We start from the raw sequence: 14,648 nt of genomic DNA on the forward strand, positions 1-14,648 counted from the left end.
GTTATTAATTCCAAGAAGCTGACAGGGAACAAACTATGCATCTGAACAACCCTTTGAATGGTTATTAATTCCAAGAAGTTGAAAGGGAACAAATTATGTGCATCTAAAGAACAACGTCTGCAAAGTTCATGTTCAACTAAACTCATAAAATTTGGATTATCTAAGGATTATTTAGTTTTTACTTTAAAATTTTGGATTATTTTTTAATTTAATGTTTGAGATATGATATTTAAATATTTAATGTACACCAATAACACCTGTACGAGGTACTTACTATTTATTTAAATAGTTAACCATTGAATTTTAATTTTGAAGTAGGTAATCAATTACTTATTTATTGTAGGAGATTCAAAAGTCATGCATATTAATATTAAAAAGCAACCCCTCCAATATTTATTATATTTATCATTTAGAGTTTTGAATGAATTAATTGCAATAAAAAAAAATCAGATTTACCGTTGAATTATTATTTATGGATCTAGATATTAATCTGCATGTAAATTTAACATTATCATTGAATATTATTCATTAATATAAATTTATAGATAAATTCAATATTAACTACAAAATATTAATTATGAAATATTAATAAAAAATATGAATTTGTAGATAAATTTAACATTTTCTAAAGGTTACTACCAACAGATCTTTATGTGTAGGTAAATTTTATATTACTCACAAATTTTACTTATGAATCTATATCTATAGGTAAATTTAATATACGGATTGAAATTAATAAGTATTACCTATGAACTCAAATGGATAAATATTACCTACATACTCAAGTTGGTAGATCTTCCTTACGGATTAAAGTTAGTGGATATTACCTTTGACTTGAAGTTGGTAAATAGTATATAACACTACAAGAAAATCCTCAAATAGAAACCAATTTTTAGAGATCAAAACAATTAGTTGTAATAGTAACTAAATTAGAGACCCATTTTAGAAACTAAAAAAAATGGTTTCTAAATTAGTTTCTATTATTGTGAAATAGTTTCTAAATTGGTATTTAATTAGCTACCAAGGTTTTAACTACCAATTACATAGATTCTAAATTTGGTAGCAAAAAACCTTAGTTGCTAATTAGATACCAATTTAGAAACCATTTAACAATAATATAAACTAATTTAGAAACCAAAAATTTATTTAATCCCTAAAATTGTCTCTAATTTAGTTACTATAACAACTAATTATATTTTGTTTCTAAAATTGGTTTCTATATCAGGATTTTCTTGTAGTGTAAGAACTATAGTTGATAAGTATACATATTATTAACATTATAAAATTAATAATATTAATATAATAATATAAATAATATGAATTTATAATTATAATAATATTAGCGATATTAATCATATTAATAATATTGATAATATTAATAGTATTAATGATGTTAATAATATTATAATGATATTAATAATAATAGTAATGATAATATTAATAATAATATTAATTATATTAATAATATTAATAATATTAATTGATATTAATAATATTACTAATATTAGTGTATTAATATTAATAATATTAATTTTCATAATCATAATAATAAATATAATCATGATAATTATAATAATAATTATAATATAATATTAAAATTTATTCCGTAATTAATTTTTTTTTGTCAGGATTTAAATTTGAGTCCTCCCAATTTATTTATAATATATTAATAATAATTATAATAACATTTTATTAATATATTAATAATAATTATGATAACATTTTATAAATATATAAAATGCTTATCTTTAAATTCTAATTTCTCGTAGATAAATCCAATTAGTAGTGACAAGTGCTCATAATAACTCATTCTCAAGCAGTCTCCAAAGCTTGAAAAGGATATTTCATTCCTCTCCCAACTTTACTAAAATGGTATTTCTCCTTCCTATAAGAACAATATCCATTATTTCTTTTTTTTTAAGTGAAGTTACAACCTATGTACCACGGATAATAACACAGACATTGATACGACACAGACACATAATATATGTATAAATCTTCAAAATGTAAAATATGGGAATACGGATTTATATATTATATAATTATGAGTTATATAAATTGACAATATATAAAAAATTATGTGCACTAACACTAGAAGAAAATCATCAAATAGAAATCAATTTTTAGAGACCAAAATAATTAGTGGCAAGAGTAAACTAGAGACCATTTTAGAAACTAAAAAACAAAATGGTTTCTAAATTAGTTTATATTATTGTTAAATAGTTTCTAAATTGATATCTAACTAGCTACCAAAATTTTAACTATCCAATATTTAGCTAGTTAGATATCAATTTATAAACAATTTCATAATAATATAAACTAATTTAAAAAATAAAAAATTATTTAGTTCTTAAAATGATATCTAATTTAATCATTATAGCAACTAATTATTTTTTTATCTAAAATTAGTTTTTATTTCATATTTTTTTTTAGGGGAAACTTGCAATTGAGAGTTTAAACATATTGTTTTAAATGAGATTCCATCTGAACTTTACACTATATATAGCAGAACTTTGTGTAAGAACAGTCCACACAGAAAGAGAAAGAGAGTGAAATGAAAAGTGAGAGTGAGAATATGATGATCCCATGCTTTGATTTTTGCAAGGGTGGGATGGGGGTATTAGAAGAAGGGAGTGAGGAGTGGAAAGAAATGAGCAAGAATGTGAGAGAAGCATGCGAGAGTCATGGTTGCTTCTTCTTGAAGTGTGATGATATCATCCCCAAGAGTTTATTTGAAGAAATGTTTAATAACATGAAAGCTTTGTTTGATTTGCCTGAAGAAACAAAACAGAAACATGTGAGTCCAAAGCCTTATAGGGGCTACACTGGCAAGAACACTCTCATTCCTATCTTTGAAAGCTTTGTAGTCGATGATATTCCTCTCTCAGACACTGCTGAAGCCTTCACTAACCTCATGTGGCCTCAAGGAAATCCACCATTCAGGTTTTTGTTTACGTTTACTTGGTTTCAAAGATTAAACATACATCAAGTTAAATATATCTAGAGTTATACATGCAGTTCTTATAATCAATTATAGTTTGATTTGAATGAATTTCAACAATCGTGGTAGAGAAAAATAGCTAACATGCATTGCTACTACGTGTTTTTCATGCAGTCAGACACTGAAGACCATGAGTTTAAAGATGTTGGAACTAAGTTTCCTGATCCTGAAAATGATAGTGGAGGATTATGACCTTCCGCAACATTACATTTTGGATGTCGAAAAACTGAATGCCTGCAGCAGTTCACGATTGATGAAATACGAAGTTCCTGAAAAGAATGAAGACTCAAAGAACTCCACGGTAGCTCACACTGACAAAAATGGCTTAACCATTTTATGCCAAAATGTCCAGGGGCTGCAGGTTTTATCCAGAACAGACAAATGGATTGAACTGGAGATACCCCAAAACGGATTTGTGGTCATTGTTGGTGATATACTAAAGGTACATATGTCAAATAATTTTATTGTAATGAATTGAAATTCTTGCAGAATAGTGATGAACTAATTATGATTATGTTACATGAATGAATAGGCATGGAGCAATGGGAGGCTTCATCCAGTGACACACAGAGTGGTGTTGAATGGAGAAGAAGAGAGGTACTCATTTGTTTTGTATACAATGCCAAAGGAAGAGACGAACATTGAAGTGCCCCATGAGTTGGTGGATGAAAAATCTCACCCCCTTCGTTATCATTCATTCAACTTCGGAGAGTACATGTCTTACTTTCTCTCAGATTTCAAAGAGAAATCTATTGAGATGTTTGCAGGTCTTTGAAAGCTTCGTACAATGTTTACAACTATGTACTGGAACAAAGCAAAATATGCATTATCTATATTTATAAAACTCCTCTTATGTAATCATTAATAAAACTCTTCATATGGATTATACATGTTTACTTGAATACAAAACAATAACTAAACCGTAGTCTATATATAAACTATTTCAATACCAGTTTACTTTCATTAAGTGTTCAACATTAAAGAAGTTGCTTAAACATATCTTTCATTATAATTTCATGACAATTCTTCAAAGCAAAATTAGACTTAGTTTCACGACAAAGAAATGTTAGATATGATTCATCTTTGTCGTTTTCTTGAAATAATTACACTTAGTTTCTCAATTTTTTCTTGTTACTTTAATTTCTCATAATCTTTGGTTGCAATTATCACACTTCCCTACATGATATTTCTACAAGAAGTATATTTAAAACTACATTCAAGAACATGTCACATAACTCCCACACAATTGTTTAGAGTTTTGAACTTGTTTCTTGAACGTCAATGCTTGAATAAATCAATCCTAATCTTATCATTCTCATCATTATATTAGTCATTAATGAATAACTTCACTGCAATTAGAAGTTACAGAGTTTTTAACTACAATACAACAAAATCATTAAATAACAAGTGACAACAAATACTTAATTATCATATAAACTAAATTAGATATTATTTTAGAGACTAAAAAATTATTGATATTTTTAAAGTAGTTTCTATTATTAATAAAAATTTATAAAATGGTTTCTAAATTGGTATCTAACTTACTACCAAGATTTTAACGGTTAATATTTTAGTTTCTAAATTAGTTTATAAAAAATTAATAAAGACTAATTTAGAATATGAAGTAGTAAGTAACTAAAATATTGGTAGCTAATGGTTAGATATAAATTTAGAACTATTTTATAAATTATTATTAATAATAAAAATTACTTTAGATACCAATAATTTTTTTAGTTTATAAAATATTCTCTATTTTAGTTAAATAGTAATGAATTATTTTGGTATAAAAAATTAGTTTCTTGTAATGATATTTTTGGTACTACTTGGCCTCAAATGGAGATAAACACAAAGTCAAAGTATACCATAATATCTTATCACTACAAGAAGATCATTAAATAGAAACCAATTTTTAGATACCAAAATAATTAGTTGCAATAGTAATTAAATTAGAGACCATTTTAGAAACTAAAAAATTGATTTCTAAATTAGTTTCTATTATTGTTAAATAGTTTATAAATTGGTATCTAATTAGTTATCAAAGTTTTAACTACCAAATATTTATATTCTAAATTTGGTAGCAAAAATTTTAGTTACTAATTAGATACAAGTTAGAAACTTTAACAATAATAGGTGTTATTCATTTCCACTTTATCACCACACCAATCTGAATCACTACAAGCCTCCAAACTATAATTTTATTTATTTAAGTTAGTGTCTTAAATAAATTTTAAAATAAAAATTATTAGTATTAGTGAAGCCAACAATAAATTAAATAAATTTTAAAATAAAAATATATTAAATTATTTTAATTAAATAACTAATTTGAAAATTAGAGACAAATTAGTGTTTACAAGACAAACATTACTTATAATTTATCTTAAACTAGCGTCAGCAATTTAAATTTAAACGCATGCAACACAATCCGGCACTATTAATTAACGTGAGTTCTTTTGTGTTAGCAATACCTTTTAGTCGACACAAATTTCTTATGGTGAAAATACGGAAACATATGTTTTGTATAGTGACGTTCAACAAAACTTTCTTGATGTAAATATTATCTAAATAGGTTAGAATATTTCAAATTTTTATTATAAAAGTATATTTCTTGATAAAAAAAATATAATAAAACGAAAAAACTAAATTTCTAAAACTGATAAAGAAAAAAAAACTAACCTTCAATGCAAATTCTTGAACTGATAAGAAAAATTAAGAAAAGAGAAAGATTAATATTTGGAAATTTATAAGATTAATAAAAACGCAAGCAACTTAATATGATAAAAATATTACTCTTAATATTAGTATTAATTATCTATTACAATTTAAGTTAAGGCATAGCTTACTTTTCTTTATAACGAATATATTCCTCTAAATCATTATTGATGAATACGTTACTAGCATTATATTCTATGCGTTTGAAATCACAATTTTTCTTGTAAACAAAATATTGAAGCATATACATAAAAAGAAGAATTTAAAGAAATGAAAATTAATTTTATCAAGGCAAACACTTACATATATAACTAAAAAAATTAAATTTTATAAGAATCAACACCTACCATTATTGCTTATACGCAACTACAAGATAAATAAAATCGGTGTATTTATATTAGTCAAAGTTGTATTATGATATTGATTTCATCCGCAATGTTCCCAATGAGTATAGATAATTCAATTTGTGGATGAAAACTTGGATAACATGATAATTAACGTTAAAGAGATGCATAAGAATATATGATAAAACTAATTAATATATATATATATATACTATAAAAAAAAATCATCAAATATAAACCAATTTTTATATACCAAAATAATTAGTTACAATAATAATTAAATTAGAGATATTTTAGAAACTAAAAAAAAATCGTTTCTAAATTAATTTTTATTACTGTTAAATAGTTTCTAAATTGGTATCTAATTAGCTACCAAGTTTTTAACTACCAATTATTTAGTTTCTAAATTTGGTAGCAAAAATTTTTGTTGCTAATTAGATATTAATTTAGAATCCATTTAACAATAATAGAAACTAATTTACAAACCAAAAATTTGTTTAACCCCTAAAATGGTATATAATTTAGTCAATATAACAATTAATAAGTTTTTGACTCTAAAATTGGTTTCTATTTGATGATTTTCTTGTATAGATATATATAACCAATAAAATTACATAAGGTGAGTTATAAAAATTTTGCACTATTTAATATCTTTTGATCAAATTTTTAAAAAAAATTTACATTAAAAGTTCATTTACATAAATATTATATATATATATAATTTATATTTATTTCGACCAACCTCACCTGTCATAATATAGTGTAACTTTGGTTAACCATTATGATCAAGTTTAATAATTTTAATGAATAATATCTCAATATAATAATTAACTTTATCATTTTAAAAGCGAATTCTTCTACACCTCTTATACTTGACTGAGACCTTATTTCAATATATTTAATAGTTTTCTATCACTTAATTAGAGTTAAAATTAAATATAATATATATATATATATATATATTTTAATCCTCCATTCTTCTTTTCAAAATAAAAGCGTGAAGAATTATTAAGTTCCAAAATAAACACTAACTTTTTATATTGAACTAAACCATCAATATATAAATTTTTAAAATATATTAAATATGGATTATTTAATTATCTTATTTTTATTCAATTTTAACAAACTTATGTAATTTGATTTTTCATATCCTTTAACGCGTTTATTCGTTTTAGAGGAATGAAGTTAACTTGATCATTCATGTGTTCACTCGTTACTGACAGACATGATGTTTTTTATTCCAAATGAAGGCCTGGTATTCAATGCAGGGATTTTGCAGTTTCCATTTATGGTTTGAAACTTCACTATAATTTAGATACCAAATTTTACATCTTGTGACTAATAATGGAATCAGAGGGTTAACAACGTGACCCATAAAACTTGAACTCCTATTCTAAGTGGTTGTCGGTTTCAAATCCAAAATCAACAACTTGCAAAACAACATTTTCAACCCACTGTTTACTTGGTTCTTGTTTCTTCAGAACAAAGCTAAGCATCTAAATACAGAACACGAACATAAAAATACATATAATTTATATAATTTTTAAAATTAGAATACGAAATACAAATCTATATATTATATAATTATAAATTCTATAAATTAATAATGAAGATTTATTGAACAAATATGTTTTAGTTTTTATTTTTAGCAAAAAAAATGTTTTTCATAACTGGTTTAAAAAGATTTGTTCTTTATTTTTATAATCATAATAAAAATTTATACAATAAGTTTAAGTTTTTAGAAAATGAATGTATTTTTTTTTAAATTGTGTTAGAATCTTGTTAAAATGGTCAGAAATCAAACAAATATTTTTTGAATTACACACTTCACCGATATGTGTTCACTACAAGAAAATCATGAAATAGTGTTTAATTAGCAACCAAGGTTTTTGCTACCAAATTTAGAATTTAAATAATTGATAGCAAAAATTTTAGTCGCTAATTAGACACCAATTTAGAAATCATTTAACAGTAATAGAAACTAATTTAGAAATAATTTTTTTTAGTTTCTAAAAATGGTCTCTAATTTAACCATTATAACAACTAATTATTCTAATTTTTAAAACTTGATTTCTAAAATGGTACTAATGTTTAATATTCCATACGTGAATATGAGACATGAACACCTCATTTAAGAAGATTATTTTACTATACACAATGTTAGCACACAAATCCATTATGCTGAACCATCCAACTTATTCTCTCTCCTCTCCAAATCAGTAACATGGAATTTTGGAATATATGATCCAACTCTTGTCTTTTATTTACTTTCTTTCTGCTATCACTTCAGAACCCTAAAGAGTAAGAGTTTGATGAACCTGCTATAGAGGAAGATAGTTAACATTTGTTAAGAACAAACCTTTTGAGTGTTAACAGGTAGTGACGACAGCTAAGGATAGATGATGTATAAACCTCTGGTCCCCATGTTAGAACTCTTCAACTTTGGTAGAATCTCTCCTGCATTTATCATTCACATCAAACAGGAAAAGCGACCAGGAAAGAGAAACAGACACATTCTCACAACAAAGAGCATATGGTTGTGTTTTTTTGGAACACCACAGAAGCATGTCCTTGTTGTGACCTCTTGATGACAAGGCAGATATTAATATCAGAAACAAATGCTTAAATTACGTGACCCGTGTGCAACCTATTGTCCTTTTTGCAACAGGCAAACCACTGCATCAATGTCTCTCTTCTCCTTCTCAATACTTATAATCTCTTGTGTGCCTTGGGCGAAAAGGAGACAGAGAAAGAACACAAAAACAAATCAGTTAAACGATTCTAACATATTTCCAAATGTGAAACAAATTAGCAGTTATGCACAATTATATTGTTCCCATGATGAACACGGATTCCGATCGGACTCTAAATGTTGAAGTTTTTAAGTGTTGACAACTAAACAAGGACAAATAATGCCTTGCTTGAATTGAATAAGAAACAGATGAAGAGAAACACTGCAACTTCTTCTCACTTCAGCTTTGCTCATATCTGGCATGAGCTGTATACTGACAGTATACTCATAGCTAGAGATGTGCAACTACTCTATCTTCTTTAATGCAACCTTCCCAAAGCAAGCACCATCATTTTCATCACTTAACACTCAAAAAAACTTTACTACCTTAAGGAACTCTCAAATATATATACTTTCACACCATAAAAAATTTCAATTTATAACTCATTTTTAATATCTATACCTATATATAATTTTTTTTTACTTGCTCTAAATTATTTTTCTATTTTATTTTTGCTTAATATTTTGTTTTATTAATTTATTTTGGTTATTTCAACATTTTATAATTTTAGAAGTTAATAAAGTAACTTTTAATTTTAAAATTTTATTTTATTTGTTCTCACTTAAATGTCAGAGAGAGTGAAATGTTAATTTTATTTTGTTGTCACCTAACTAGCTAGCAGGAGAGTGTAGATATTTTGTTTGTTCTTACTTAACTCATAGGAGAGTGGAGAGATTGATACGATAATTTTATTTTATTTGTGATCTCTTACAGGAGAGTGAAGAGATTTATTCTCCTATTTAAAATAGTTATCATAAACAGTTTTGAATGTATATCAGTTTTTTAATTCTTTTTTCTCTTATTTTATCTCTCTCCTCCCTCAAATCTCTTTAAACCCAATAACATATCTCTCTTAAATACAAATACACATAAATTTATATTTAAATATATATAATAATAATAAAAATAAACCAACAAATGTGTATGCGTTTGCGTTTGCGCCTGTATTCCCCGCTAGTTATAATATAATATGTATTAGTATTTTAAATTAGAAAAATATGATTAAATTATTAATATATTAATTGTGAATAAGTTAATTCCTATAAAGAAAAATAACAAAAGAAATTGTGCGTAATGTTAAACTCTTTTAAGATTTGAAACAAAACTTGTCAATCAAATGTAAAATTGTTTCAATTAGGACTCTTAGCTTTTTCTTTCTGTGTCATATTCAATATGAACGTGTCATATTTGTTTTAGTTAATTTTACATAAAATTTAACATTTATTAGGGACGAATACATGTATTATGATATGCAAATCGTAAGTACTCGGTAGTATTTGTTAATCCTTTTCATTTCAATATTTCTTTTTAAATTAAGTAATCAAACTAAAGTTATTAATAAGAAAAATATTAACAATTAAAATTATTGTTTAAAAATTGATTTTATGAATTTATATTGTTTATAATTATAAATTTAAAGTTTTGTTTAATAGATTAATTTTATTTAAATTTATATATTTTGTGATACTAACTTGTTTAAATTTATTTGTTTTTGAAAAGGATAAATTTATAATTGAAAAATAATGTTTTGACAACCCGAGTATACATTACAAGAAAAAATATATTTAACTACTCCGTCGATAAATTCATATATAATTCAATATATTTTATTTTTAAATGTTAATTATAATCTAAATATTTTTTATTATGTCTATTTATTATTTATTTATAATACTTATGTCTATTATTGGGATTATTTTTAATATTGACAATTATTATCTATTATAATTAATATTAATATTAATATTAATATTAATGTATAAGCTAAGAAGGTGCGACTCAAAACCAATTCATTGAATGACTAAACAAAATTTAATTATTACACAATCAAATTTTATTTTCATCAAATAATTATTATTATATTTATAATATAAAATTATTAATATTATTCATATATTTATTATCATTCGTATTTTTAATTTTATTATTATTATCATTCAAATTAATAATATTATTAATTATTATAATAATATTATTCACAATAATAATAATATTATTCACAATAATAATAATATTATTAATATTAAATATTATTAATATTAAATATTATTAATATTAAATATTATTAATATTATTATATATTATTAAATATAGTATTATTAAATATTATTAAATTATTAAATATTATTAATATTATTAAATATTACTAATATTATTAAATATTATTAATATTATTAATATTATTAAATATTATTAATATTATTAAATATTATTAATATTATTAATATTATTAATATTATTAATATTATTAATATTATTAATATTATTAATATTATTAAATATTATTAATATTATTAAATATTATTAATATTATTAAATATTATTAATATTATTAATATTATTAATATTATTAATATTATTAATATTATTAATATTATAAATATTATTAAATATTATTAAATATTATTAATATATTAAATATTATTAATATTATTAAATATTATTAATATTATTAAATATTATTAATATTATTAAATATTATTAATATTATTAATATCATTAAATATTATATATATTATTAATATCATTAAATATTATATATATTATTAATATCATTAAATATTATTAAATATTATTAATATCATTAAATATTATTAAATATTATTAATATCATTAAATATTATTAATATTATTAAATATAATTAATATTACTAAATACTATTAATATTTTTAAATATTATTAAATATCAAATATTATTATTATATATTATTAAATATTATTACTGTTATTAAATATATTTGGATATTATTAAATATTATTAAACATAATTGGATATTATTAAATATAATTGGATATTATTGAATATTATTAATTATTTAATAAATATTATTAAATTTATATCTATATATAAATATATAAAGGGAATTTTCTTCTTACTCTTTTTTTTGGTGTTTATGAATTTTATCCTTATATTAATAATTATTTTATTGTTTTATCTTGGACATTTCAGTCATTCCATTTTTTTAAGCATTTAATAAATAACTACTTATTTTATAATTAATTGGAAATTTTTTATTTTTTATTTTTAAAACTAATATTTTATTATTTTGTAAAAAACCGTTATCAATTTTAAATTTTGAATGTGAAAGAATTTATTAAACGTTGTGAAACATTTGTTTTCCCCATTTTTTCATTTGTCTTAAAAATCATAGTTGTTAATTTTTCTTATCATTTGGTTTCTTATTCTTTCTATGCAAAAAAATATGGATGAATATTATGACCTCCGTCAACGACCATCTACGAATGCTAAACAACTTATTCTACTTCAGTCAATTACATCATTCTTCACGGATCAACTATTATTATGAAAGATTGAGTCTTTGTAACTTAGATTTGTAATGATAATCTCTTATTTGTCTTTCCTATCGCAACCAAACCTTTAGGCTCTGTTTGGATTAGGGAGGGGATGTGTGAGGATTTGAGGGAGAGGATGTGTGAGGATGTGTGAGGAAAGTGTGAAGAAAATTAGGGTGTTTGGATTGGGGTATGTTAGGGTGGATGTGTGAGGAAAATTTATGGGAGTTTGTGAGTGATGTGATGGTTATGAGGAAATTTTAATTTTTTTTAAAGGTGTGAAATGTTAATTTACAGATTAACCCTTGCCTATTAAAAAAATTAATAATAAAATGAGTTGTTTTTCTTAAAAATAAAAAACTTTCACACATTTCGTAGATTTAAAAATTATAATTAAAAAAATATATGTTAAAAATGTAAATATGTATAATATAAAAACTATAATTAAAAAAAATATGTATTCAACAAATTAAATAAAAACAGAACTTCAAGTAATAAAATTGGAAAATAAATCAAATCTTATATAAATAAAAAGATATTCTTTTTTAATATTAAAAACCCTTTAGAAATGAAAAATAAAAAATACCACAACAACAAAAATATAACGTAATTAACAATAAAAAAAATTCATAAAAAATTATAATAAAATAAATTATTACTCATAAACATAATAACTATATATAGAAATATATTAATATAAAAATAAAAAATAAAAACAGAATTTCAAATAATTTCTTTAAATATTAAACATATACTATAATATTAAAAAATAAATCACATCTTATATAAATAAAAAAATTACTATTTTTAATATTAAAAAATCTCACAATAAAGCAATCTAAAAAATACAATAGTAACAAAAATATAACTTAATTAACCATAGAAAAGGATTCCATAAAAAATTATAATAAAATATAAGGATAAAAACGTATTAGTAGTATAATCCGATATAGTTCAATAATTAATTATTATTATTTTGTTTTATTAAATATTTGTGTTAGTTAAATTTATTTAATAACTAATATTTATAATAAAGTGTAGTTTTTATTAATAAATTATGTAAAAATACGTGAAAATATATTAATTATATTTTCAGTTTCTAATGAATAATTTATGTTAGAATAAAATTATTTTAAGTGATGGATTGTTTTTAGGGAATTTTTTGTATTAAATAAATTAAATATTTAGTATAAAAAAAATGAAAAATGTTTGGTATAATCTTTTGGTGATGATCATGATCCAACCCATGTAATATTTCCAATTTTAATTAGATATAGTATATTCTTTTCTTAAAAAAAAACTAAATTCAACCATATTTAATAAAATATCTGATTAGAACTTGAAAAATAGGTATCACCTGATGTACTCTAATAACTAATATATAAATGGAAGATTTTATTTAACTATATTTTTTTTACACTAATTTATAATATTTTATAAAATAATAAACAAACTTAAAACTTCTTTAAAATTTATTATGATTTGTTTCTTCATTTTAAATATTATATATATATATATATATATTTTAAACATTGTACAATAAATTTTTTAAAATACTAATACATTCAAATGAAGCATTGTGATACATTCAAATGAGTGTAAATTTGGAAATAAGGGATGCTGACATGGCTTTCCCTCTACATCTTACTGTTCACATGTATATCCTCTCCTTCACTTCCCTGCACATCCCTTGACCCAAACCATGGATATCCACTCACATCCTTCCTTTTGAACAATACATTCATGAAAGCAAACAGGGGGTTAAAGTCATTGCTTGGGAGCAGTGCTCCCACTCTCTTCTTGACATGTTTGTTTTTTATTCATCTAATGTGGACACACAGACACATGGCCGCATGTGTTTCCGCTAGTAAGAATAAATATTATTAATACTATGAATATCATTAATATTATTAATATCATTAATAATGTCATTAATATCATTAATAATGTCATTAATGTCATTAATATCATTAATAATGTCATTAATATCATTAATGTAAGAAATAAACAACATATGCGACTTGAAGTCAAATCCCTTAATGATCAAAGAAGCTTTAACCATTAAACCAGTCAAATTTTGTTGTAATGTTATGATTATTATTATAGTAATTATTATAATTAATATTATTTATATTATTAAAAATTTAAAAGCTATTAAGATTATTTATATTATTAATAAAAATATTTATATTAATAATTAATAATAATATTGAATTTATGTTGGATATGTATTTTTGGGTAAAATTTGTAGATAATGTAAAATTTACCTACGAATAGAGATTTGCGAATAACACTGAATTTACTTACAAATTTAGGTCCATGAGTAAAAATCTGTGGATAAATCTGATTTTTTTGTATTGATACAATTTTTGATTTGATGGATTTAGATATAAATATATATAATAAAAGGTAAATTTATAATTAAATAATATAAAAAATATTAAAATAATAGTATTGGATATTGTAAACGTGTTGTATAAAAAAATATGAGTTGTCCGAAGAACTCT

The 14,648-nt window shown here is 22.4% G+C and overlaps 1 protein-coding gene across 1 annotated transcript; it reads left to right on the top strand.

Annotated features, from left to right (window-relative positions):
• The first annotated feature begins 2,538 nt into the window (after window positions 1-2,538).
• Window positions 2,539-3,891, top strand: LOC137821528 (probable 2-oxoglutarate-dependent dioxygenase AOP1). Its single transcript, XM_068626161.1, has 3 exons — window positions 2,539-2,943; window positions 3,116-3,443; window positions 3,534-3,891. Exons 1-3 carry the CDS (start codon window positions 2,555-2,557, stop codon window positions 3,774-3,776), a joined length of 960 nt encoding a protein of 319 aa, XP_068482262.1. The 5' UTR covers window positions 2,539-2,554; the 3' UTR covers window positions 3,777-3,891.
• Window positions 3,892-14,648: the final 10,757 nt, after the last annotated feature.

Source organism: Phaseolus vulgaris, chromosome 9 (genome assembly GCF_000499845.2).
Source record: "Phaseolus vulgaris cultivar G19833 chromosome 9, P. vulgaris v2.0, whole genome shotgun sequence".
NCBI lineage: Eukaryota > Viridiplantae > Streptophyta > Magnoliopsida > Fabales > Fabaceae > Phaseolus > Phaseolus vulgaris.